A 24,325-nucleotide genomic window follows, 5' to 3' on the forward strand; every position below is an offset into this window, starting at 1 on the left:
GTTGCATCATGACTCAAAGAGGGCAGAATTAAGATTGCATTGTCGACGTGGCGTTATTGTAGGTCTTCATTTCTTGGTCTTCAGAGATTTGAATGTAACAACTTGATATTCTAGAAGAGCACACGTTACCACCAATCCCTGTGTCACAGACCCAGTTCAGTGCCCCCTGTTGGTCATTCACCAGACCGCTGTGAGGACATCCAAACCTTTGAATCCTGGGTGTTTGAAGCCCCTGGAGGTGGAGTCCTAATGAAGTCCTGGCAGTGCAGCTGTCTTGGGGCCTCTAGGCACACACTCATCAGGGAAGACCCTGTGTCTAGCAGCCCCATCTTGAGAGCTGTGACCATGTGACCTACTGCCAGGTCCCTAGTACCAATACTTACCATTCAGGGTCCCCCCACGCTCTCCCAGAACTCCAGCTGTGTGAGTGTTCTGGGTCCACAACTTAACTCTTCAAGGGCATGTGATAGGTATAACACACAACATACAGACAGTTTGAACAAGATTCTAATATTGCTGTTAATGAATCATATGAGAGATACACAGACCTATACAAAAATAAATAAATAAATAAACCCTATGTGCAGTTCCCTGCCTCAGTTTTCCCACCAGTCCAGAGCATTCTTTGGACTGGGGTCAGAGTCATCTGGGGTATCCAGGATCCTTGTGATATATCACATAGCTTGTGTTCTGAAACATGGATCCTTCTCTCCCCACTAGCCTTCTCTGACTTTGGCTGGTCAAGCTACTTTCTCACTCCTACTCAAAAGCTTCCTATTTCACTCTGTGAGTCTCCCTGCCAGACACACCCAGCCTCTTGTTTTCAAAAGGTTAGCATCAACATCTTGACTTCTTTGTCCTGTGTTTGGGAATTTTCCACTCTCCAACTGCCAGATCCCTGAAGGGAGTTTGGGAAACTGGGTCTTCTGGGCTTAAACTTAACCCATTGTTCAGTCAAACAACAGTCATGAAGGTTAAGATCACTCCATTGTCTCTATTCTGGTGTACGTATGTGTAGGATTATAAACTACCTAGCACAGTTCTCTTGGTGTGTGTGTGTCTATATATCTATATATATATCTATATATCTATATATCTATATATATATATATATATATAAATAAAATAATGTAAATCAACACATGGATTTTTTGAAAGAAAAAGCAAACTTTTTAAATAATTGAAGAAAGCCCAAAGGAACATCTGGAATGTGTTTGGTGCATCAGTTTTCTACTGTGACTTCATCTTGTTGCTTCTGTAGGAATGCAGCAGAACAATAGCTGATACAACTTCATTGAAGAAACTATTACAATCCCAGATGTGAACATGTGCTTACCACTTTTTAAGGGGAGAAACAATCCCGATGTAGACATAGGATTTCTATGTGCAACTTTTCAGAAATTTCCTTGAAGTTATTGTCACTCTTGTTTTCTTTTCTTTTTTTAATTTTGGCTTAGCTATGCTGTCAGATATCTGTAACAGTTGTACAGTAAAAATCTCATACTTGAATAAAGTACTATTTTTTTTGTGAAATAGGAGCTAGAATTTTCAATCCACTGTATTCATATTTGATATCTTGTCATCCTGTTGACAAATTCTGGACATATAGGAGCTATGTTTCTTCATATTCACATTTTAGAACTCTCACAGTATCATCACGTTTTCATAGCTATTAATTTTGAGGTGCTAGAAGACTGGGCTAAAAAGGTGAAAATGGACCCAAGAGACATCTGATATAAAATGAATATTTGTACCCTATAATAGACACCACAGCAAGAAAATGATATGCACAGTACAGCTATCTATGGAATAAATATGCTGTGGTGTCCTGCCACACTGAGAAACAGAAAGCTGTTAATGAATGAGTTCTGATGAAAATGGCAACCTTTTTAGAAGGGCCATGCATTGAACAGTGTCAAGGGGGCATTTTCCACCATCCTTGCTAGTAAAAGTTATGCGGACTTACTTTTTTACCACTGAGGGATATGAGTAGCTGGAATAGAACAGCCTATGGCACTCTAGTGTCTTTTGTGGTTGTTCCATTTGTTACAATGATTATGTCAATACCGAGGTGAACTGTGAGGATGATGCAGAGGGAAGGAATATTCAAGAGCCAGTTTTTCAATAGCTATTATCATCATAATGTCCTTCTAGAGGCCATTGACATAGAATCGTAGACTTTAAGGTTGAAGGGACCAGTATGATCATTTAGTCTGACCTCCTTCACAATGCAGGCTACAGAATTGCACCCACCCACTCCTGTATCAAACCTGTGTCTGAGCTATTGAAGTCCTCAAGTCATGGTTTAAAGATTTCAAGGTGCAGAGAACCTTCCAGCAAGTGTCCCATGCCCCATGCTGCAGAGGAAGGCGAAAAACCTCCAGGACTTCCACCAATCTGTCCTGGAGGAAAATTCCTTCACGACCCTAAATATGGCGATTAGCTAAACCCTGAGCATGTGGGCAAGACTCACCAGCCAGCACCTAGGAAAGAATTCTCTGTAGTAACTCAGATCCCACCCCATCTAACATCCCATCACAAGTCATTGGGCATATTTACTGCTAGTAGTCAAAGACAAATTAATTGCCCAAATTAGGCATTATACCATCCCCTCCATAAACTTATCAAGCTTAGTCTTGAAGCCAGATATGTCTTTTGCCCCCACTCCTCCCCTTGGAAGCCTGTTCCAGAACTTCACTCCTTTGATGGTTAGAAACCTTTGTCTAATTTCAAGTCTAAACTTCTTGATAGCCAGTTTATATCCATTTGTTGTGTTCACATTGGTACTGAGCTTAAATAATTCCTCTCCCCCCCTGGTATTTATCCCTCTGATATATTTATAGAGAGCAATCATATCTCCCCTCAGCCTTCTTTTGGTTAGGCTAAACAAGCCAAACTCTTTGAGTCTCCTTTCATTTGACAGGTTTTCCATTCCTCGGATCATCTTAGTAGCCCTTCTCTGAACCTGTTCCAGTTTGAATTCATCCTTCTTAAACAGTGGAGACCAGAACTGCACACAGTATTTCAGATGAGGTCTCACCAGCGCCTTGTATAACGGTACTAACACCTCCTTATCTCTAGTAGAAATACCTTGCCTGATGCCTCCCAAGACCGCATTAGCTTTTTTCACAGCCATATCACATAGTCCCACAGCTCAGTAGTCGTATCCCTTAGTGTACTGAAAACATATTAGGTCCATCATTTTGTGAGATTGGACTAATGAAAAAGCTCCTTTAGTCCTTTAAATTAATGTTAATCTAGGTTTTGACCGTAATATGAAGGGGGTGATGGTCTGACTGTAAAATTGTCACTCTCTGTATCCAGTCCTAAGCTAAGATAAAATCCAGCATGTGCTCTTCTGTTTGTGGGCCCAAATCTACCTTGAGTAGACCCATCCTCCAATGTTCTGGAGGATTCACAGGATCAGTGCTCAAAAAATACCATCTGTGTAGACATTGAGGTGACCCAGGGCAAAAAATTCAGATAATTTCAACCAGATAAGAGATCAGTCAGCATTCAGTATGGAGAATCTGATTAGTGAATAAGTTCCTATATCCAGAGCAAAATGATTACTGAACCCTTGTATTGTATGTGATGTATTCAGTATTGGCCGAATAACAAAAAGGGTAATTTTCAAGACTCCTTTTCTGTTGTCATGGTATAATTCCCCACTCTAAACCTTAGCGTCCAAAAGATGGGATACCAGCATGAATTCCTCTAAGCTCAATTACCAGATTAGTACTTGTAGCACTGCCACCAACCAGGAATTCCAGTGCCTGGTACACTCTGGTCCCCCCAAAACCTTGCCCGGGGACCCCCAAGACCCAGACCCTCTGGATCTTAACACAAGGAAAGTAAAGCCTTTCCCTCACCTTTGCCTCTCCCAGACTTTCCCTCCCTGGGTTACCCTGGAAAATTACTGTGATTCAAACTCCTTGAATCTTAAAACAGAAGAAAATTCACCTTCCCCACTCCTCCTCTCTCTCCCTCCCAGACTCTCCCTGAGAGAGAAAGTAATCCTAACACAAAGAGAAATTAACCTTTCTCTCCCCCTTCCCTCCTTTCTCCCCACCAGTTCCCTGGTGGATCCAGACCCAGTCCCCTGGGGTCTCACCAGAATAAAAAACAATCAGGTTCCTAAACAAGAAAAGCTTTTAATTAAAGAAAGAAAAAACAGTAAAAATTATCTTTGTAAATTTAAGATGGAATATGTTACAGGGTCTTTCAGCTATAAACACTGGGAATACCCTCCCAGCCTAAGTATATAAGTACCAATTAAAATCCTTTCAGCAAAATACACATTTGCAAATAAAGAAAACAAACATAAGCCTAACTCGCTTTATCTACCTAGTACTTACTATTCTGGACATATAACAGACTGTATCAGAGAGATTGGAGAGAAACCTGGTTGCACGTCTGGTCACTCTCAGAACCCAGAGAGAACAACCACCAAAAAACTATCAGCACACACACAAACTTCCCTCCCTCAAGATTTGAAAGTATCCTGTCCTCTGATCAGGTGACAGCCTGACTCACTGATCTTGTTAACCCTTTACAGGCAAAAGAGATATGAAGTACTTCTGTTCCATTAACTCTTAACTATCCATTTATGACACCCCCCCCAAATTGCTGACAGTGTGGAACCACACTGGCAGTGATTTCTTCCTAGAACTCTAGAATAAACAGATTAATAAACACATGCACCCTTACATATGCCACTAATTATGTAAAACTACAAGACTCTTCACATTGTAAGGACAATTTTTAACCAGTTGATTTTGGAGAACTTTTATGGGACAGTGCATCAAATTCTTGATCTGTTGCCGCTTCTGGCATTCCAGGGTTGTGGAGAGGTTCACCTCTTCCACGCCACCGTCACTTTTCCCTTCATCGTAGACACCGTCAGGCCACTCAGCGTCATCTCCTCCCTGGGCTGTAAACTGACAAACCTGCAAGTCTTTGGAATAAAAGGGCTTGAGAGAATTAACGTGGTACACGCTGGGCTTTAGGGAGGAATTGGGAAATGCTATAAGGTAGTTAACAGCTCCCAGGCGCTCTTGGACCGTGAATGGCCCTACCCATGATGCTTCCATTTTATGGGCCTGTTGCGCCTTTAAGACCATAACCTGGTCTCCTACCTTGAAGGAACGCTCTCTCGTATGTCTATCATACCAGGCTGTAGCGAGCCGGTGTGGCTCCCCTCCTCCCCAGGGAGGGTTGAGCCCCGTCAATCACCCCCCAGGGGGGAACCGCTGGGAGGAAGTCCCGCCCCTCAAAGGGTCACGCAGCGACCCTGAAGGATAAAAGCCGGGCCTCAGCCTTCAGTCAGGGCCTGGCCGCCGGCAGGAGCAGACGTGACCACTGACCCTCCTCACTGGGAAGCCACTGAGGCCTGAGGCCGATGGGAGCTGCCCCGCAGTGGCTACGATGAGGAGCTGCCGGAGCTGCCCCGTCCCCACTATGGCCCCGAGGAGCTGCTAGACCAGACCTGGTCCGCCGTCCCAGAGGTATTCCCGGACCTACCGCCCTGCCCGGACTGGGAGGACCCCATGGTACTGGACACCCCGACGGACCAGGTAGGAACCGGGGGGGAGGCTGGAAGTAGCCCGGGGGCAGCTGACTATAGTCAGACTGCAGAAGGCCCTGCGCCTATGTCAGTGTGTTTCGGTCAGGACCTCCCCACTGACCGCCACTAGCGGCGTCAGCCGCTACCAGGGCCCCGGGCTGGAACGCAGAGGAGTGGGTGGGCCTACGTTCCCCCTGCCACCCGTAACCAGGTGGCAGACTCCCCCTCTTCCCGCCTAGTGTCACTGCTCTACCCTGCTCCAAAGGCCAGAGCTAACTGAACTGTGGTTGTTGGTGCCCCACCCGAACCAAGGGCTGGGCCCCCTTTGACTTTGCCACTGCTCTGCCCTGCTCCAAAGGCCAGAGCTAACTGAACTGTGTTTGTTGGTGCCCCGCCCGAACCAAGGGCTGGGTCCCCTTGACCTTGCTACTGCTCTGCCCTGCTCCAAAGGGCCAGAGCCGATAACTGTGTTTGTTGGTGCCCCGCCCAACCCGAGAGCTGGGCCCCTTTAGACTTTGCCACTGCTCTGCCCTGCCTTAAAGGGCCAGAGCTGATAACTGTGTTTGTTGGTGCCCCGCCCGAACCAAGGGCTGGGCCCCTAGTATTTAACTGTGTAGCTGTTCGGTCCCGCACACAGGGTCTGAACCGCCGGAGCGGACTACGATCCTGAGGGCAGAGGCCCTCGGACGACGAGACGAGGCCGGTGTGGCTCCCCTCCTCCCCAGGGAGGGTTGAGCCCCGGCACCCCCTCGTCCACGCAGGCCTTTTGCTCTTTTTGAGCATCCTTTAGGTTTTCTTTAGCAAGGGCTAAAGAGTGTCAGAGAGTGTTTTGTAGGTTGCTTACAAAGTCCAGAATGTTAGTCCCTGGAGAGGGTGTAAATTCCTCCCATTGCTGCTTCACCAGCTGTAATGGCCCTTTAACCTCATGGCTATACACAAGCTCAAATGGTGAGAACCCTAAACTGGGATGTGGTACAGCCCTGTAAGCAAAGAGCAACTGCTGCAACACTAGGTCCCATTCATTGGGGTGTTCATTCACGAATTTACATATCATGGCCCCAAAGTTCCATTAAACCTTTCCATGAGGCCATTGGTTTGATGGTGGTAAGGGGTGGCAACCAAGTGATTCACCCCATGAGTTTCCCACAGTTCTTTCTTGGTTCCTGCCAGGAAATTTGTCCCTGAATCGGTAAGGATATCGGAAGGCCAACCTATCCTGACAAAAATGTCTATTAGGGCCTGGCACACAGTTTTAGCCCTGGTGTTACCTAGAGCTACTGCTTCCAGCCATCGGGTAGCAAGGTCCATGAAAGTCAGTATGTACTGCTTTCCTCTGGGTGTCTTTTTTGAGAAAGGACCCAGAATATCCACAGCTACTCGCTGAAATGGGACCTCAATTATGGGGAGTGGCTGGAGAGGGGCCTTGACCTGGTCTTGGGGCTTTCCCACTTTTTGGCACACCTCACAAGACCGGACATACTTGGCAACATCCTTGCCCATCCCCTCCCAATGGAAAGGCTTCCCCAACCTGTCTCTGGTTCTGTTCACCCCAGCATGGCCACTGGGATGATCATGGGCTAAGCTTAAGAGCTTCCCCCGATACTTAGTTGGAATCACCAACAGTTTTTGTGGATGCCAGTCTTCCAGGTGTCCACCAGAAAGAGTCTCCTTTTATAAAAGCCCTTGTTCTATAACAAACCGGGATTGGTTAGAAGAACTGAGAGGCGTTGGGGTGCTCCGTGCTGCCGCCCAAGCTTTCTGAAGGTTGTCATCTGCTTCCTGCTCAGTCTGGAACTGTTTCCTGGAGGCTATAGACACCAGTTCTTCCTTAGACTGTGGACTTGGGCTTGGTCCTTCGGGAAGCGATGTAGGTGATGGGGTTGTTTTCGTGGTTGGTGAACCGCTCTCCGCTGGTGTGCCAGGGGTTATTTCAGGCTCTGCCTGAGCCTCTTGGGTATGGTTGTCTGCTGCTTCTGCCAGTTCAGGCTCGCTGGCGCCCTCTGGCATTGGCGTTGAAGATGCGCTTGCAAGCGCTGGCATCAGTGCTGGCAATGGTTCTGGTGCTGGTTGCGTTTCCGGGTCCGGGTCTGGGACTGGAAGTACTGTGGCTGTTGCAGTCATTGGCAGGGGATCTGGCTCCACTACCTCTGTCTGGGTCTCTGCTAACACAGACGGGGCCCCTGTGGACGGCTCAGGAATAGGGATGGGTCTGGAAGCGTACCTGTCTTGGCAGCATGTAACCATTCCCACCCTCTTGGCCCACTTTACCTGATTGGCCAAGTCTTCCCCCAGCAGCATGGGAATGTGATAATTGTTATAGACTGCAAAAGTCCACATTCCTGACCAGCCTTTGTACTTGACAGGCAGTTTAGCTGTAGGGAAATTTACCGCTTGTGACATGAAGGGGTAAATTGTCACTTGGGCTTTGAGTTGATGAATTTGGGGTCCACCAAGGATTGGTGGATAGCTGACACTTGTGCCCCCATGTCTCTCCATGCGATAACCTTCTTTCTGCACACTCTCAAAATTTCCCTTCTCTCTGAGGGTATTTGAGAGGCATCTGGGCCTGGGGATCTTTGGAGTGATGGAGATATAATGAACTGCACTCAGTTGGGGTTCTTAGGGCAGTTGGACTTCATATGTCCCAGTTCATTACACTTAAAGCATCGCCCAGATGACTGGTCACTGGGCCGAGGTTGGTTACTGGAGATCGGTGAGGTGAGAGAATGGGGCAGCAGCGGCTTTCCTTGGGTTGTAGGTGGGGTCTTGGGTTGCCCTCGGGTATAGGGTTTATTGTCGGTGTGTCCCCTGGGGTATTCACTCCCCTTGCTAGTAGCTCTTTTCTTTTCTGCCACTTCCACCCATCTGGCTCCAATCTCCCCCACCTCAGTTACACTTTCGGGCTTCCCATCTAGGATGTACCTTTCTATTTCCTCAGGAACACCCTCTAAGAACTGTTCCAATTGTATTAGGAGGTGCATGTCGTCCAGAGATTTAACATTGGCTCCTGATATCCATGCTTTATAATTCTTTCCACTGTGGTAGGCGTGTCGGGTGAATGACACATCTGGTTTCCACCTTAGGGCTCTGAACCTCTGATGGGAATGCTCAGGTGTTAGCCCCATTCTGATTCTGGTCTTGGTTTGAAAAAGTTTATAATCATTCATGTGTTCCTTAGGCATTTCAGCCGCCACCTCTGCTAAGGGTGCACTGAGCAGTGGCCTCAGCTCTATCATGTACTGGTCTTCAGAGATGCTGTACCTGTGGCAGGTCCTTTCAAAATTTTCTAGGAAGGCCTCAGTGTCATCACCTGCCTTGTAGGTGGGAAATTTCTTGGGATGTGGAACAATAATTGGAGAAGGGTTGTTAGGGTTGGCTGGAGCATGCTGCCTAGCCTGCGCTAATTCCAGTTCATGCTTTCTCTCTTTTTCCCTCTCTTCCCTCTCTCTTTCCCTCTCTTTTTCTTTTATCTCCAGCTCTCTCCTGTGGGCAGCCTCTCTTTCTCTCAGCTCCATCTCTTTTTGTTTTATTTCTAGTTCTTGTTGTTTCTTTTCCATGTCTCGCCTGTGGTCTGCATCTTTGATTTGTTCCACTGCAGCCAGTCTTGCCCGTTCCTGTTTCAGGGTGTCCTTGGTAGTCATGGTTTCTGCTTTCTTGTGTTGGTGCGCCCTCTTCTGTTTACTGCCTGAAATGCTGCTTTTCTGTTGCCTTCTTTGGGTTGCTTAGCAACAGAGTCTTTTTTTAACTCCTTCTGCCTAGCTATTCCCGACAGAGTTAGAAAGAAAAAAAACCATTCATTTGCAAATGTGTCTTGCTGGTGTATGGTGACTCAGAGCTGAAGTCCCTTTGTTTAACAAAGATTCTTGTTAAACTTAATGTCTCTGCCTTCAGGCAGTCTCTCTGCACAACCAGAAAGGAGAAAAGGAAATATTTTTCTGGCTGTAGTTTTAAAAACCCACTCTCCTGCTTACAAACAGCTAGCAGAGAGAAAAGAGAGAGAAAAAATCCTACTGGCTTTTGCTTCTAAACCCAAACCTCAGTCTGCCTGCAGATAGCTAGCAGGGAGAGAAATAAAAACCTCACTGGCTTTTTGACTTCTATCTATCTATCTATCTATCTATCCCACACGCTGCACACCACGTCATCGTATAATTCCCCACTCTGAATCTTAGTGTCCAAAAAATGGGGTACCAGCATGAATTCCTCTAAGTTCAATTACCAGATTAGTACTTGTAGCGCTGCCACCAACCAGGAATTCCAGTGTCTGGTACACTCTGGTCCCCCCAAAACCTTGCCCGGGGACCCCCAAGACCCAGACCCTCTGGATCTTAACACAAGGAAAGTAAAGCCTTTCCCTCACCGTTGCGCTCTCCCAGACTTTCCCTCCCTGGGTTATCCCTGGAAGATTACTGTGATTCAAACTCCTTGAATCTTAATACAGAGAGGAAAATTCACCTTCCCTTCTCCTTCTCTCTCTCCCTCCCTTACTCTCCCTGAGAGAGAAAGTAATCCTAACACAGAGAGAAATTAACCTTTCTCTCCCCCTTCCCTCCTGTCTCCCCCACCAATTCCCTGGTGGATCAGACCCAGTCCCCTGGGGTCTCACCAGAATAAAAAAACAATCAGATTCCTAAACAAGAAAAGCTTTAATTAAAGAAAGAAAAAAACAGTAAAAATTATCTTTGTAAATTTAAGATGGAATATGTTACAGGGTCTTTCAGCTATAGACACTGAGAATACCCTCCAGCCTGAGTATATAAGTACAAATAAAATACTTTCAGCAAAATACAAATTTGAACTCCTTCCAGCCAAATACACATTTGCAAATAAAGAAACATAAGCCTAACTCGCTTTATCTACCTAGTACTTACTATTCTGGACATATAACAGACTGTATCAGAGAGATTGGAGAGAAACCTGGTTGCACGTCTGGTCACTCTCAGAACCCAGAGAGAACAACAACCAAAAATTAACAGCACACACACAACACTTCTCTCCCTCAAGATTTGAAAGTATCCTGTCCCTGATTGGTCCTCTGGTCAGGTGGACAGCCCTGGCTCATTGATCTTGTTAACTCTTTACACACAAAAGAGATATGAAGTACTTCTGTTCCATTAACTCTTAATATCTGTTTGACAGCTGTATATGTGGATAATAACCGATAGCTAAATCTGTATTGGATGTGATATATTCAGTTCTACTGAGGAAGACGGGGCCCACTGTAGTACTTATTTTAATTGCTAGATCCCAGAGTCAATCTGGAACCTTCTCTACCACTCTGATTTGGGAATTTATATATAGTATTGTCATTAGTTGCATTCTTTTGTGGTCCAATGAGGCAGTCACTAGGGTTATAGTGAAGGCATGATGCTATGCCCATATGTAGAGACCAAATGTGGGCTGGGATTTTAAAGGAATTAGTCCCCCAGTTCCCATAGTTAGTTGACAGGATTAGGGCACCTATCTCCCTTAGGTGCTTCTATAAAAATCTCACGCATACACTAAATCTTGAGGTCTTTACTCAGTTTTTAATAATTGCTTTTTCAGGAAAATTCCTAGTGACTTCAGTAGGGCTACTCGTGTGCAGGATTGGGTGGTTAGATTGTACACTCTTAGAAGTAGTAATACTGTCTCTCACTTGTCTGGAACGTACCATGCTCATTCATGGTTCGTATTAACAATAATACATTAGTTACAGTTATAAGGTGCCAAGTCTAATAACTGCAGTGGCCCTATCAGAGTATACAGTAATTGTGTTATCTCTATCTGGAACTTAATGAATCCCCCAGCAGCTAACATGAGAGTTGTACTTTATGCCTTAGCTGAATTTGGCCAATTCCATTCAGAGTATTTTTGCCCGTCACTCTCATCTGCAAGTCTTCAGGCCCATACACAAATCAGATCTAGAGTGTCATCAAAATGATATTTGAGATTTAGCTGTGACTCTCCGAGTACCTTTCCCAGACTCAGAGAAGATCTCTGTGTAGCTTGAAAGCTTATCTGTCTCATCAACAGAAGTTGCCCACCTTGTCTCTCTAATATCCTGGGACCAGCATGGCTACAAGAACATTGCATACATCATAATGAAATCAAATTGTTCTGAAAGTTACTAATATTCCTTCAGCTTATTTGCTTTAGTAGAATACTTAAACACTTTGAATTTCTTGGTGGCTTGGTAATACGGTAAAATTTTTACCTTTGCTTTTCATCATGAATTTTCAAGGCAAATAGAAGAGACCTTATAAGATGAACACTGCTGCAGATAAATGTAAAGTTTGTGTGTAAAATGTCAACAAGCATTTAGGGTCAGAATTTCAAAAGAGCTTGGCTCCCATTTTGGTGCCTAAATGAAGTGGCCACCTTTTGAAAAGTTCTCAATAGCGTCTGTGGTTCTCAATGAGAGCTGTTGGTTGAAAAACACTCTTGAAATTTTGGCACTTCATTTACATTCCTAAAATGGAAGCTAAGCCATTTGGAAAATCTAGTGTTACCTGTTGGTGCTGAGCCTTAATTTTATGTGTGTTTTTTAATATTTTTTTCTCTTTTTTGTTTCTGTGATACAGTAACTTTGCGATAATAAACTTGTTGGTTGATTTCTATTAATCTTGTTTCACAATATCTTTTTTAAAAATGATTTTTCTACTATTTCCATTTTGGTTTTCAGATTTTAAGCACACATAGCTAACTTTTAAATGTTGTTGTTTGTCAACTGAACAGCACTGTTACCATGGGATTTGTGTAAGCAAAGAAATGGAGACACGTCCTGTAGATGGAGAATGGGGACCTTGGGGACCTTATAATTCATGTTCAAGAACCTGTGGAGGTGGAATCAAGAGCACAACCAGGCTGTGTAATCAACCCGAGTATGTTGTTTGTTTGTTTGTATCAATATGTTTTTGATGTTGTATCCCAGCAAGTTAGTTCAAGGCAGCAGCAAAATAAATAGCAGTTTTAATAATTTCTAAAGCTAGAGGAGGTCAGTCTACAATCTCTGATACTCAGAAGGTTTCTGAGTTAATTTTATAATTTCTCTCAGGTGAATTATGTGTTTTTCAGATATTTTAAAATTGCATTTAGAGAGGACCTTTTCTTCTAATTTTATATAACTTGTTAGAATTTAGAGTCAACACTGAAATGCTTTCATTGAAGTAGCAACTTCAGAATAACATATTTTCCCTTTGTTAACCTTTTAAATAATCACTTCATTTCATCTATGGCTTTTTCACAAGGTTGCCAACAAGAATATTCACTGGCGATAGGGAGCACTGTTCTAGCTAGGCCTTTGGATGCTGAAGAGTACATATTTTATGTTAATAAAACATTTCCTCTCTATTTAACAGTATTTTCCTTTTTTCCACCTCCTTTCTGTCTTGTAAATGTGACTTGCCTCTGCCAGTGGTAGAACTTTGGAGAATAATGCTTTAGGGCTTGAGGCCACGTCCACACTACAGAGTAAAATCGAAATTAATAAAATCGATTTTATAAAACAGATTTTATAAAATCGATTTTACGCATCCACAGTAAGGCACATTACTTTGGTGGTGTGGTTCATGGTCCAGGCTACCATCGATTTCTGGAGCGGTGCACTCTGGGTAGCTCAGTAAAGAATGGGACCAATAACTTCGATTTCCGTCCACACTAACCCTAAATCGATTTAGTAATATTGATTTTAGGGGTTACTCCTTTCGTTTCGCTGGAGTACAGAAATCGATTTGAAGACCCCTTAAAATCGATTTTAAGTGCCTTGTAGTGTGGAAGGGTTACAGCGTTAAATCGATTTAAACAGCGTTAAATCGATTTAACGCTGTAGTGGGACCTGGCTGAGGTCTGCCTCCCTTACAGCAAGTGACTTCAGTAGAACGAGTTTCTCTCAGAGCCGTGACTGTCTTCATTATTGGTTGTATAGCACTTAGTAAAATGCGGCTCTGCTCCTGATTGTCGGCCCCTAGGCATACTGCAGTGTAAAACTAATTTACTAATTCTTGCCAGAGTAAAGTAGTTACGACAAATAAGGGTAATAAAATGGGGCTCTTACAGCTTAGTAGATGTTCATGTATTCAGATTTATTATTAGCATTGAAGGCCCGATTCTAAATGGTCGGCATGATACACCACTTTGCATCAAGAGTCACTGCTACAAAGCGAGTGGAGCATGAGTCTCTGAACATCAACATATAACGGGTATGTCTACAGCTAACGAAATTAGGTTGATTTCTATAGAATGTCTTGAGATTTCTTTAGAAATTGTTTTTATACAGTCGATTGTGTACATAGGGAAAAACTATGCTGCATGGATATGATGAAAGACTGTTTTGAAGTTTTACCATTAGGATCAACTGATTGTTTTAGAAACAAATGATGGACATGATGTTGATCCTATGTACTTTACTTTGAATCATTTTGATTAGGCCAAGAAATGGAGGAAAATACTGTGTGGGTCGCAGGATGAAATTTCGATCATGTAGTACTGATTCATGTCCAAAGGGCAAACAAGATTTTCGAGAGCAACAGTGCTCTGATTTCAATGGTAAACATTTCAACATCAACGGTCTTACATCTGCTGTACGCTGGCTTCCAAAATACAGTGGCAGTGAGTAAATACAGATTTTCTTTGCTAACTAAATAAAAATGTTCATTTGCTTAAAGCTTTACAACAGACAAAAATCATGCTGGATTTTCTTTACAGTTTCTATGAAAGATCGCTGTAAACTTTTTTGCCGAGTGTCTGGAACAACTTCCTACTACCAGCTGAAAGACAGAGTTGCCGATGGTACTCCCTGTGGAACTGAAACCATATGACATATGCGTTCAACGGCTTATGAGGGTATTTAAATTAACCTTGGTATTATTACACTGTGTATATATACACAATGTATTAACTACTAATAAATATTTATCACCTATATATGTATACTATATACTTATATAGTATACCTATAGTGTATACTAATACGCCGTTTTTCTAGCATTGCAGTGCTTGATGAGCCACCGGACAGCAGCTTACCGCATAATTAATGGCCCTCAGGCATCATGAAGTCTGGTAGTGACACTCATCGACAACATGTGCCCTGTGACAGAGACCACACTGACAAAGTGGGTCATGCGTAGATCCTTCTTGTAGAGGTTGGCTGTGAATATTCCTTAGCCAGTTCGGAACCTGTTCAACAGAGTCCGAAGATGATGTGGCAGGTCACATCCCGGCAGTTGAACGGTGAGATCAGTGACAATGAAACCATTCCAGATCTCGTTAGCTGGACCACTTATTGCACCATAGGGTTGCTGCTGAAAAATTCTGATCTGACAGTTGAGACCATGATGGACATGAATCATGGTCCGTGGTGACTGAAGATGTCTGCATACAGTGGTAGACCTGGATTGGGATGTAGCTTTTCCACCAGTTTGGCTATTGATTGTCTGCAACGAATGTGTGGAGGAGCTAAGTTGCTCAGAACTGGTAGCCATGGAATAGGAGTCAGGCATAGAGTGCCTGTGATGATGCACATAGTTGAGTTCAATTCAGCATCAGCCAATTTACTGTGAGGTGAATAACAACAAATGGGCACAGTAGTCCACTGAGGAGTAGCACAGCACCAGAGCTGATGTGCAAAGTCTTTTGTGCTCCTGTGCCCCATGTCAAACTGGCTAATTTGCTGATTAGATTATTCCTGGTCCTGGCTTTGGCTGCAGTCTGTTTTAGATGCTGTGGTAAGTCAAATAGCGATCTAGTGGGACACAAGGTAGACCTGTTTTGCCCTTATAATTTCAGTCATTATCCAGTAGGAAGATGTCTAACTTACATTTAGTACTTTCATGGTGGAAGGTGGAAGACACTGAAAAACTGTATTTGTCACACTTTGTTGGAGACGCCAACTGCTATAGTACTCTGCCATCCTTGGGCAGGTTTGGTGTCAAACAACAACCTGTTCTCGTCCGTGACCGAAAACAATGCGTGTACATTTCACATAGCTAGATGGTCACATGGTTGCTCATGGACCTCTGCTGGGTGACATCATCCAATCAGCATCATAGTGGTTCTGGACAACTTTCCACACGGTTAACACAGACTAGCACTTATCCATGTCGGCCTTCAGCTGCCCATGTTAGGAACTTAAACAAAAGAAGATGGATTTTCAGGCAGAACCAAATTAGGAGAAATTTAGCAAATCTTGGAATGAAGTATATACTATCCCATCATGTTTCATGCCAGTCAATGAAGCCTACAACCATTTCCATGGAGCCATCTTCAAAGCAGCCTGAGAGTCCATTCCACAAGGCCATTGCTGTGTCTACATTCCTTGTTTTGACACCATACATTCAGAACTATTGGTGTGGTATGAATTGTCTGGAGATCCAGATATTGCTGACCAGCTAATAAAAGTCCTTAGCTGCTGTGATAGAAACAAGATGGGAGGAAACAACAAGAATTATGAACTTCATCCATTCTAGCCAGAAATCCTGGAACCTTTTGTGTTGACTTGGTACAGCAAGTGCTTCCCCATCCTCCTTTCACTCCAAACCAAGTTGCTTTCAGGTTGCAAAAGTTCCCTTGAATAAGCTTGTGAAGTGGCAGATTTGCAATGAATGGCAGCAATTCAGATGATGTAATCTGCACCATTCACAAACACTGAACTAGACACTGCACTGTGCAGCATCAAATCTGGAATTTCACCAGAATTCCTGAATCACCTTGGAATCAACGTTTATCAATGATTATCCAAATTCCTGATGGGGGTTATCAATTTCGGTAACCTGTCAAGGATTTGGAGAATGTCAAAAGTAATCACCCTTTTAAAACCTGAAAAGGACGCACATAGTGCAGCAAACTACCAACTAATCTCACTGCTATCTGTTGGATTCAAAGACTTGGAGTGGCTTATCCTCCACTGTGTATCTCCAGAGGTGGTGGCAATTCTCAGCGTTGACTGAGCTGGCTATTGGAAAGTCGAAGCACACGTGACTAAGTCCTAGCCCTCACTACATATATAGAAAACAGGTTTCAACAGAACTGGAAGACCAGAGCTGTTTCTTGGACCTGACAGCTGACAACGATACAGCACGGCACACTCATCTTCTGATAAAACTGTCAAAAGCTCACCCAGCATGAGTGGTGAACGTTGCTGAACTTCTACTTCCTGACAGGCATTTTCATGGGATGGAACAAGCGAATGGAGAAGACAATCCAACAGCTTACCCCAACGCCCTGTGCTTGCATCCACCCTGTTCAGTCCGTACACAAACAACCTGCTACTGACTCAGTTACGCAAATTCATCTATGCAGATGACTTCTGCTGCGGTACCCAGTCACGCTTTTTCATTTTATATATATAGTATGTACACCTTATACTCTATAGTATATACTATAGTATACTACATATTATTATATACATACTATATACTACACACACAATCTTTCTCTCGCTCTTTAAAAAAATATAAAAATATACGGCAAAGTAAATCTTCTTGGAAACCACTAAAGCAAAGTTGTTTGAATCGATTTTAACAAAGTTCTGATCCTAATCTGCTTAGTGACCTAGAGGTAGAGCTCATAAATCAGAAAACCCAGATTTGACTCCTAATAGCCTAATTCTTCTGTCATTTAAACAGCTGTAAATTAGAGGTAACTATTGAAGTCAGTGAATAGCAGAGAAAAGTGCTATTACCTCTATGGAGAGGAGGTTTTACATCATATTTCTCAAAATCAGGAGGCAATTTAGCTTTGAAAGAGATCATTTCAAAGTTTTCTTAGATGGATAAAAATTTATGGTAATGCCACAGGCCTTTTTATAGGGAGAGGGATGCTAAAACAACCCAGAACTTTGAGCCAGATTTTGCTTTCCATCCTCATGCAGCCTTACTGATTGCAGTGGGTTGCATAATGTGAAAGTGAAGATAAAATTTGACCCTTCATTAGGGTAAACCACAGGGAGGAATGCCAGAGAGCAGCTGTACTTACGTGGAGGAGGGAAAGGGAATGGTTTGAGTAAAGAATTAAAATTAAAATAGTGATCTTGGGTTTATTTTTCTTAGTATCTTAGCTCATATAAATAGTTAATAAATCATTCTTTATTTTACAACTACAGAGTTTAAAAGAATTGATGTTCATGTGCACATAATACTAAAGGAATTGATTCATTTTAACATTACAGAAGTTTTTGAACAAATTGTCTTTAAAATTTATAGTGAACTTTCAATAATTGTAGACAGAAAATGTTAATGCATCAAGAAATACAGAAATATGAAATAGATTTGCATTGTGCTTTCTTAGAATAACAGAAGTATTATACTTTGTCCTTACATCAAAGCACCTAAGATCATATAAAAGACTGTTCATGATTTGCCAACAGAGATGGAAATAGTCCATTGAGATATCTATCTATCTATCTATCTATCTATCTATCTATCTATCTAGTAAATAAAATCTTTTTGGGAAAAAATCTTAATGTGCCATTTTCACTGTTTTCTACTGAGCTGAATGAATTATTACAATATATGCAACACAGATTTATTGTATTTCTTGTAGCAAGCTGGCTGTGATCATGTGTTGAATTCCAAGGCAAGGAGAGATAAGTGTGGAATCTGTGGTGGTGATAATTCTTCATGTAAGACTCTTGCAGGCACTTTCAGCAGTGCTCATTATGGTATGTTCTTCTCTTATTTTACATTTAAGTTGTGTTTAAAGTACGATTTCAGTGTACGTTCTTTAGGGCCTCTGCCAACAGAAAATATCCATGACTTTGAGTGACAAAAGCTCTTTCAAGGATACAGAGACAAACACTGTGGTATGCTGACCTATTCAAGAAAAAGTCAGTTGCTGAGTAAAGTCAAAGCAAAAGAGAGGGAGAAAATGGTGTGGTGAGAAGTTGCAGAGCTATCTCTGGAAAAGAGCTTCCTGCCTCCTGCACTTTGTGATCAGTCTGTGCTGAAACTACACAGCCCATTGGGCTCCAGCATCTCCTGCTGGCCCCATGAGGAGAGAGAGGGGTGAATCCCAGGTCTGAGCTCCTGGCTGATTTTCTTTCTTTTATTAAAATGACGAATATAGACCCATAAAATGTGATGCCCTCTCTTATCCCAGATTACCTGAAGATGTATGTCCTTCTTCTGATCTATGACAATTAGTGGGAAAACCTATCCCATAGAGAATCTATTACCTCAGTTTCTTCATTAGTACTATCTGTAGTTCCTACATCAATGTGTAGGAGGGTTTGAGAGATCAGTTTGTGTATTTATAAATAGAAACTCTTGTCAAGCATAGCATACAGAGCCATAGCTTCATAGTAAGAGCATGGGACAGAGGGTCAGGAGACCATGGACATCAATTGTCCAATGGCCCCTGTAGGCTGCTCCACTAGTTTAAAGGTGCAGCAAACTGAGTGGAGATGACCCTTGGCAAAAAGAGGAAATGCCTGGCCAATGTAGAGCTGCCAGAAAGGTTCTGTGCTGGCACCTTTCCCGTCCTCCAGGGGACAAGAGGAAGGGTATGTCCAAAATGCTGCTGGACTTCGGTTATTTTTTGCCTGGCAGATGGTCTGTGCTCATCCCAAGGGACGAGGCAAAAAGACCAGAAGGCGTAAAGGTGGCACACAGCCATTGTCTCCCCTCTGTCTCTTCTCCCACATGTGTATATACACACAATCCTCTCTTGTTTCTGTGCTGATGGATGATTGAAGGCACAGTAAGTGCCCATAATTATTAAATCAGAAACAATATGAATTTGTAAATGTACATTTAAAATTGTAACAGTGAAAGGATGTAAGAGTTTGATAAAACTGTAAAGGAATTGTGGCCTTTTTTTATCACCATTAATGATCATGTACTGTAGGGTTAGCACATGAATTGAATTAAGAATGTGCCTGATACCAATCTATTCATATTCTTATAAAAATGGCATTAATGGCACTGTCAGCAAGGCTGTGTTAGGATATCTATTACCACCTTACATATTTTTGAGTTAGTTTGTTCTTTATTAAAAGCAAACACGCTAAAATATGGAACTTTCCATTTAAAAATAGGGTTTCTTTTTTAATAAAATTTCAAAATTAAATTATTGTTAATTTAGTCATTTTTATTTTAAGTCTGGTCTTGAAAATTAGTAAATTATGTAAAATAATGAAGTTATTAGCTTCAGGCACTTCTTTCTATGGTGGAAGTGAAAAAAAGTGGGGTTTTTTGGCTGTTTTTTCATTTTCAACTGACAGGTTGCAGGACTTTGTATTTTGAGGAAATAACACAATTAAGACCTAATCATTTTAGTTAGGAAAAGAAATCTGTGCATATGCCAGAAGGACTAGGTCATGGAAGTTATTTCACTGCCATCCATCGGTGTGGTACAGTGTCCTGTGCACAGGGTGTGTGCAATTTGAACAACCATTTAGGCTGCTATAGATTGTTTTCCCTGTGTTTACCCTACCCCCTTCCATGAGCCTGTGTAAAAGGGCTTACTATAAATGAGAATAAGACCCATTATACTTTGTACCTCCAACTAGGCTTCTTTCAGCAACACAGCATGGTATGATGTAGCCTTACCCTTACTTATTTGATTAATCCTCTGACTTTGCTGGGCTTGCAGAGGGTGTTGGTCAAGGCAGAATTTGACATAGCAAGATTATAAAGCTTGTTTTGGGAAATTAAAATTGGGTTATTTTCTTCTGTTTCACAATTAACCATAAAATTTAAATTGTGCTTTAATTAGTAAGCCATTAAATAATCATACATCCTATGTGAGTACATTAGGTCTTCCAGAATTCTAAATGTGTGATGGCAAGTAGTGAGGCAACTACCTGCTGCCTGCATGATCAGAGAGAATAGTTCAGAGCTGTCACTAGCTCTGTCCACTGTTACTATGACATGGTTTGGCTCGGTAACAAAATGGGGCTAGAGTCCCTCAAAATGGTCAGGATTATGCAAATTACGGCATGTCTACAGACCCTAAAACAGATAGTAGCACGTATGCCACAGATATTGTAGCCTGCACTGCCCACATAGCTCTAACACTTTGACAGCATGTTCAAGTAGGAATGCAACAGCCCTCACAGAATGTGATGTTCAGTTAGCATCTTCCCAAAAACAGAGGGGTAACCCTCCAGGATAGCACTAGCACATCTCCAGTCATACTGATGATATAAGATGCTCTCTCAAGGCTATATTAAACCAGCAAATTGATTTTACCATGCAGTTTGGTATGTGTAGGCCTCACCAGCTTGTGCTGCAATACTCTGCCCCTTTGATATTTCCTGGGAGTAGTACAGTAGTAGACACTCTTATGCACCCAGGGACCAATTTGAGATTTGGTTTATGCCACTGCAGGAGCAGCCTGTGTGATCAGTCACTGGAGCAGTGCTCTGCATGCCATGTAATGTTAAGTTATAATTTTGCCCTACATATTTAAATGTTAATAAAATAGTCATCAGCAATTCATTCCAACTAAATGCTAATGTACTGGCATCCTGGTCTGAGGAGACAGGTACCTTTAATTACTCATACTTGGTATTTTTAACTGTCTTTCTGTTATATTGCACTTATAACTGAAGTATCTGAGTACTTGACAAAGAATTGTCCCTTCCCCAACAAAAGTCAGTGATGTGATTGTTTTATATCAGCATGCTACTTGGCAATGTTTCTGTTATTTTTAAATTTCTTTCCTCCGAATTTTGTCTTCTCTCCTCTCTTGTCCAACTACCTTTTTCTCTTTCCTCTCCCTGTTTTTACCTTCTCTTGGGTGTGAATAATAGGGGGATTCTTGGATATTTTTTCTTTACTACATATTAGAAAGATATATTGTGTAATTTACAGGTAGTGGACTATTGACTAAGATGTGCAAATTGTAACAGTTTGCAATTACAGTGCTGCCCCCAAGTGGTAGACATAATAAATTTGTGCTAACACTAAGCTGTTTGGGTTATGCACATTGATTATTATGTGATTAATACAATACTGTACAATTAGTGGATAATGAAACTAATGGAGAGAGTCTTGTAGTTATATTTTTAGCTTATTACCCATGGATGAGGGCTAGCCAGTTGACACTTAGTGCTAATAATAATCCTGAGGTAATGTTAGTGGATAGAGAAGCAATTGGAGGAGTTATCAAGAATTATAGTAATTCTTCTGACAGTGCTACTATTTGTTAAGCAGGTTCACAATATAGTGTTCTTAGATTCAGTGGTGCACCTGGATGTTTAGGTAGCAGCTGTGAATAAGCATTTTTAACTGTACATGTGAGAAGAGTGTGGCTGTTTCTCTCAGATGTGGATCTGGCTATTTATTATTTTATTACCTCAAAACTATGCTGCTACAATACCTATTACTGTATTTGGGACTAGCTGGAGTAATTGTAGAATGTGATGACTTGTTTATGAAGAATTACTTCTTGAAGGGAACACATTAGACCCACACTCTAATGAGTAGCCTAACTCACATCTAGAAGATTGCAGATCTAACATGACTAATTTATCCAATGTATATAACTTATCTACCTACCTGGCCTTCACACTGTACTGTCTGAGCACCTAGCAGTCATTAATGGATTTTCACCTCACTGCACTCCTTTAAAATAGCGAAGTATTATCTCCGTTTTACAGACAGAGGGCTGGGGCACAGGGTAGATTAAGTGACTTGTCCAAGTTCTCACAGAAAGTTTGAAGCCAGGTCCTCCTGAGTCCCACTATAGTGTCCTATTCAATAGACATGTATATGGAAAGGATTTTATTAATAGAGTCCACTAATATTATTGGTTATAGTACATGTCATTCAGTTTTCATAAAACCAGGAAAAATAATTTTCTTTTTTGATACGAAATCAATAAGTATTATAATAGTTCAGTTTGACTAGACTTTATATAGATTAATTTCTGTGTTCTAAAAGAAGCTACCAGATTTTCTTTCCTGCAGAAAAATGAGTGGATTTAACAGCAGGCTGTTCCTCACTGGTTGTCAAAGTATGGGATGAAAGCTAATTAAACAAATGTTCAGCAGATTAATTTTTACAAGTATATGGATGTTTATGGTGTTTAAAAAAAACTAATTTATGTACAATTATATTCCAGGTTATAATATCATAGTAAAAATTCCCATGGGAGCAACAAACATTGACATTCGTCAGCACAGCTATTCAGGAAAACCAGAAGATGACAACTACCTTGGTAAAGGTTTCCAGTAAACAGCTGACAGATGGTTTGTGTGTACTTTCCCAAAGGTCTGCTGCAGACACAAAATATAAGAAGTCTGATAAAGTCCTTAGAGCAATTTTGTAATTATAATTTACCATCACCTAGGTTGCCTGGTTCCCTCTGCAGAAGTTACACAAGTGTAATTTCATCTGGGAAAAAAAAACAGGAACTTTAATGGCTTTTGGGGATTCAGAGATTCTGTGGCTGGAAGGGACCATTGTGATAATCTAGTCTGATCTGAATAACATAGGCCATAGAACTTCCCCAAAATAATTCCCAGATCATATCTTTTAGGAAAAGTTTTGATTTAAAAACTGTTGATGAAGGAGAACCCCCCATGACCATCGGTAAAATGTTCCAATGGTTGATTACCCTCACTGTCAAAAACGTATGCCTTATTTCCAGTCTGAATTTGTCTAGTTTTCACTTCCAGGCAGTGGATCGTGTTATACTTTTCTCTGCTAGAATGAAGAGAGCTTTATTAAATACTCATTCCTCATGTAGGTGCTTATACACTGTAATCAAGTCACCTATTAACATTTTCTTTGTTAAGCTAAATAGTTTGAGCTCCTTGAGCCTATCACTGTGTAAGACATGCTTTCTAATCCTTTGGTCATTCTTGTGGAACTTTTCTGAACCCTCTCCAATTTATCAGCTTTCTTCTTGAATTGTGGACCCCAGAACTAGATACAGTATCCCAGCACTAGTTGTACGAGTACTAAATAGATGTAAAATAACCTTCCTACTCCTGCTTGAGATTCTCCTGTTTATGCATCCCAGGACTGAATTAGCTCTTTTGACTACAGTTTTGCACTGGAAGCTCATGTTCAGCTAATTATCCACTTTGACCTCCAAAGCTTTTTTCAGAGTCACTGCTTTCCAGGAGAAAGTCCTGCATCCTATAAGTATAGCCTACATACCTTACTCTTTTAGGTGTATGCATTTACAGTTAGACATATTAAAATGCATATTGTTTGCTTGCATTCAGTTTACCAAGTGATCCAATTGGCTGTCCTGTGACCTGTCCTCTTCGTTATTTAACATTCCCCCAATTTATATGTCATCTGCAGACTTTATCAGTGATTATTTGATGTTTTCGTCCGGGTCAGTGGTAAAAATGTTAAATAGTGTAGGGCCAAGAACAAGTCCCTATAGGACCCACTGGAATAAACCTGCTCAGTGACGATTCCCTGTTTATACTTACATTTTGAGACCTACCAATCACAGTTCTTAATTAATTTCATGTGTTCCATGTTAATTTTATATTCTGTTTTTTAATCAAAATGGTTGTTTAGTGCCAAGTCAAATGTAATACAGAAGTCTAAGTATATTACCTTTACTAACATTGTTACCTTTATCAACCAAACTTATCTCATTTAAAAAAAAATCAGGTTAGTTTGACAGGATCTCTTTTCCATAAACCCATGTTGATTTGCATCAATTACATTACCTTCCTATAATTCTTTATTAAATGAGTCCCATTTCAGCCGCTCAGTTATCTTGCCCAGGATTGACATTAAACTGTCTATAATTAGCCTGGTCCTTCTGTTTACCCTAGTTAAAATTTGGCACAACGTTAGCTTTCTTCCAGTC

General features: G+C 41.8%; 1 protein-coding gene across 1 annotated transcript in view; it reads left to right on the top strand.

Annotated features, from left to right (window-relative positions):
- ADAMTS20 (ADAM metallopeptidase with thrombospondin type 1 motif 20) overlaps positions 1-24,325 on the top strand; it is a 196,959-nt gene that overhangs the window by 78,828 nt on the left and 93,806 nt on the right. The window contains 6 exon segments of the mRNA XM_030548927.1: positions 12,284-12,429; positions 13,974-14,155; positions 14,252-14,358; positions 14,360-14,389; positions 18,086-18,203; positions 22,610-22,705. Coding sequence (XP_030404787.1) covers positions 12,284-12,429; positions 13,974-14,155; positions 14,252-14,358; positions 14,360-14,389; positions 18,086-18,203; positions 22,610-22,705 — 679 coding nt within the window.

This window comes from Gopherus evgoodei, chromosome 1 (assembly GCF_007399415.2).
Source record: "Gopherus evgoodei ecotype Sinaloan lineage chromosome 1, rGopEvg1_v1.p, whole genome shotgun sequence".
NCBI classification, from domain to species: Eukaryota; Metazoa; Chordata; order Testudines; family Testudinidae; genus Gopherus; species Gopherus evgoodei.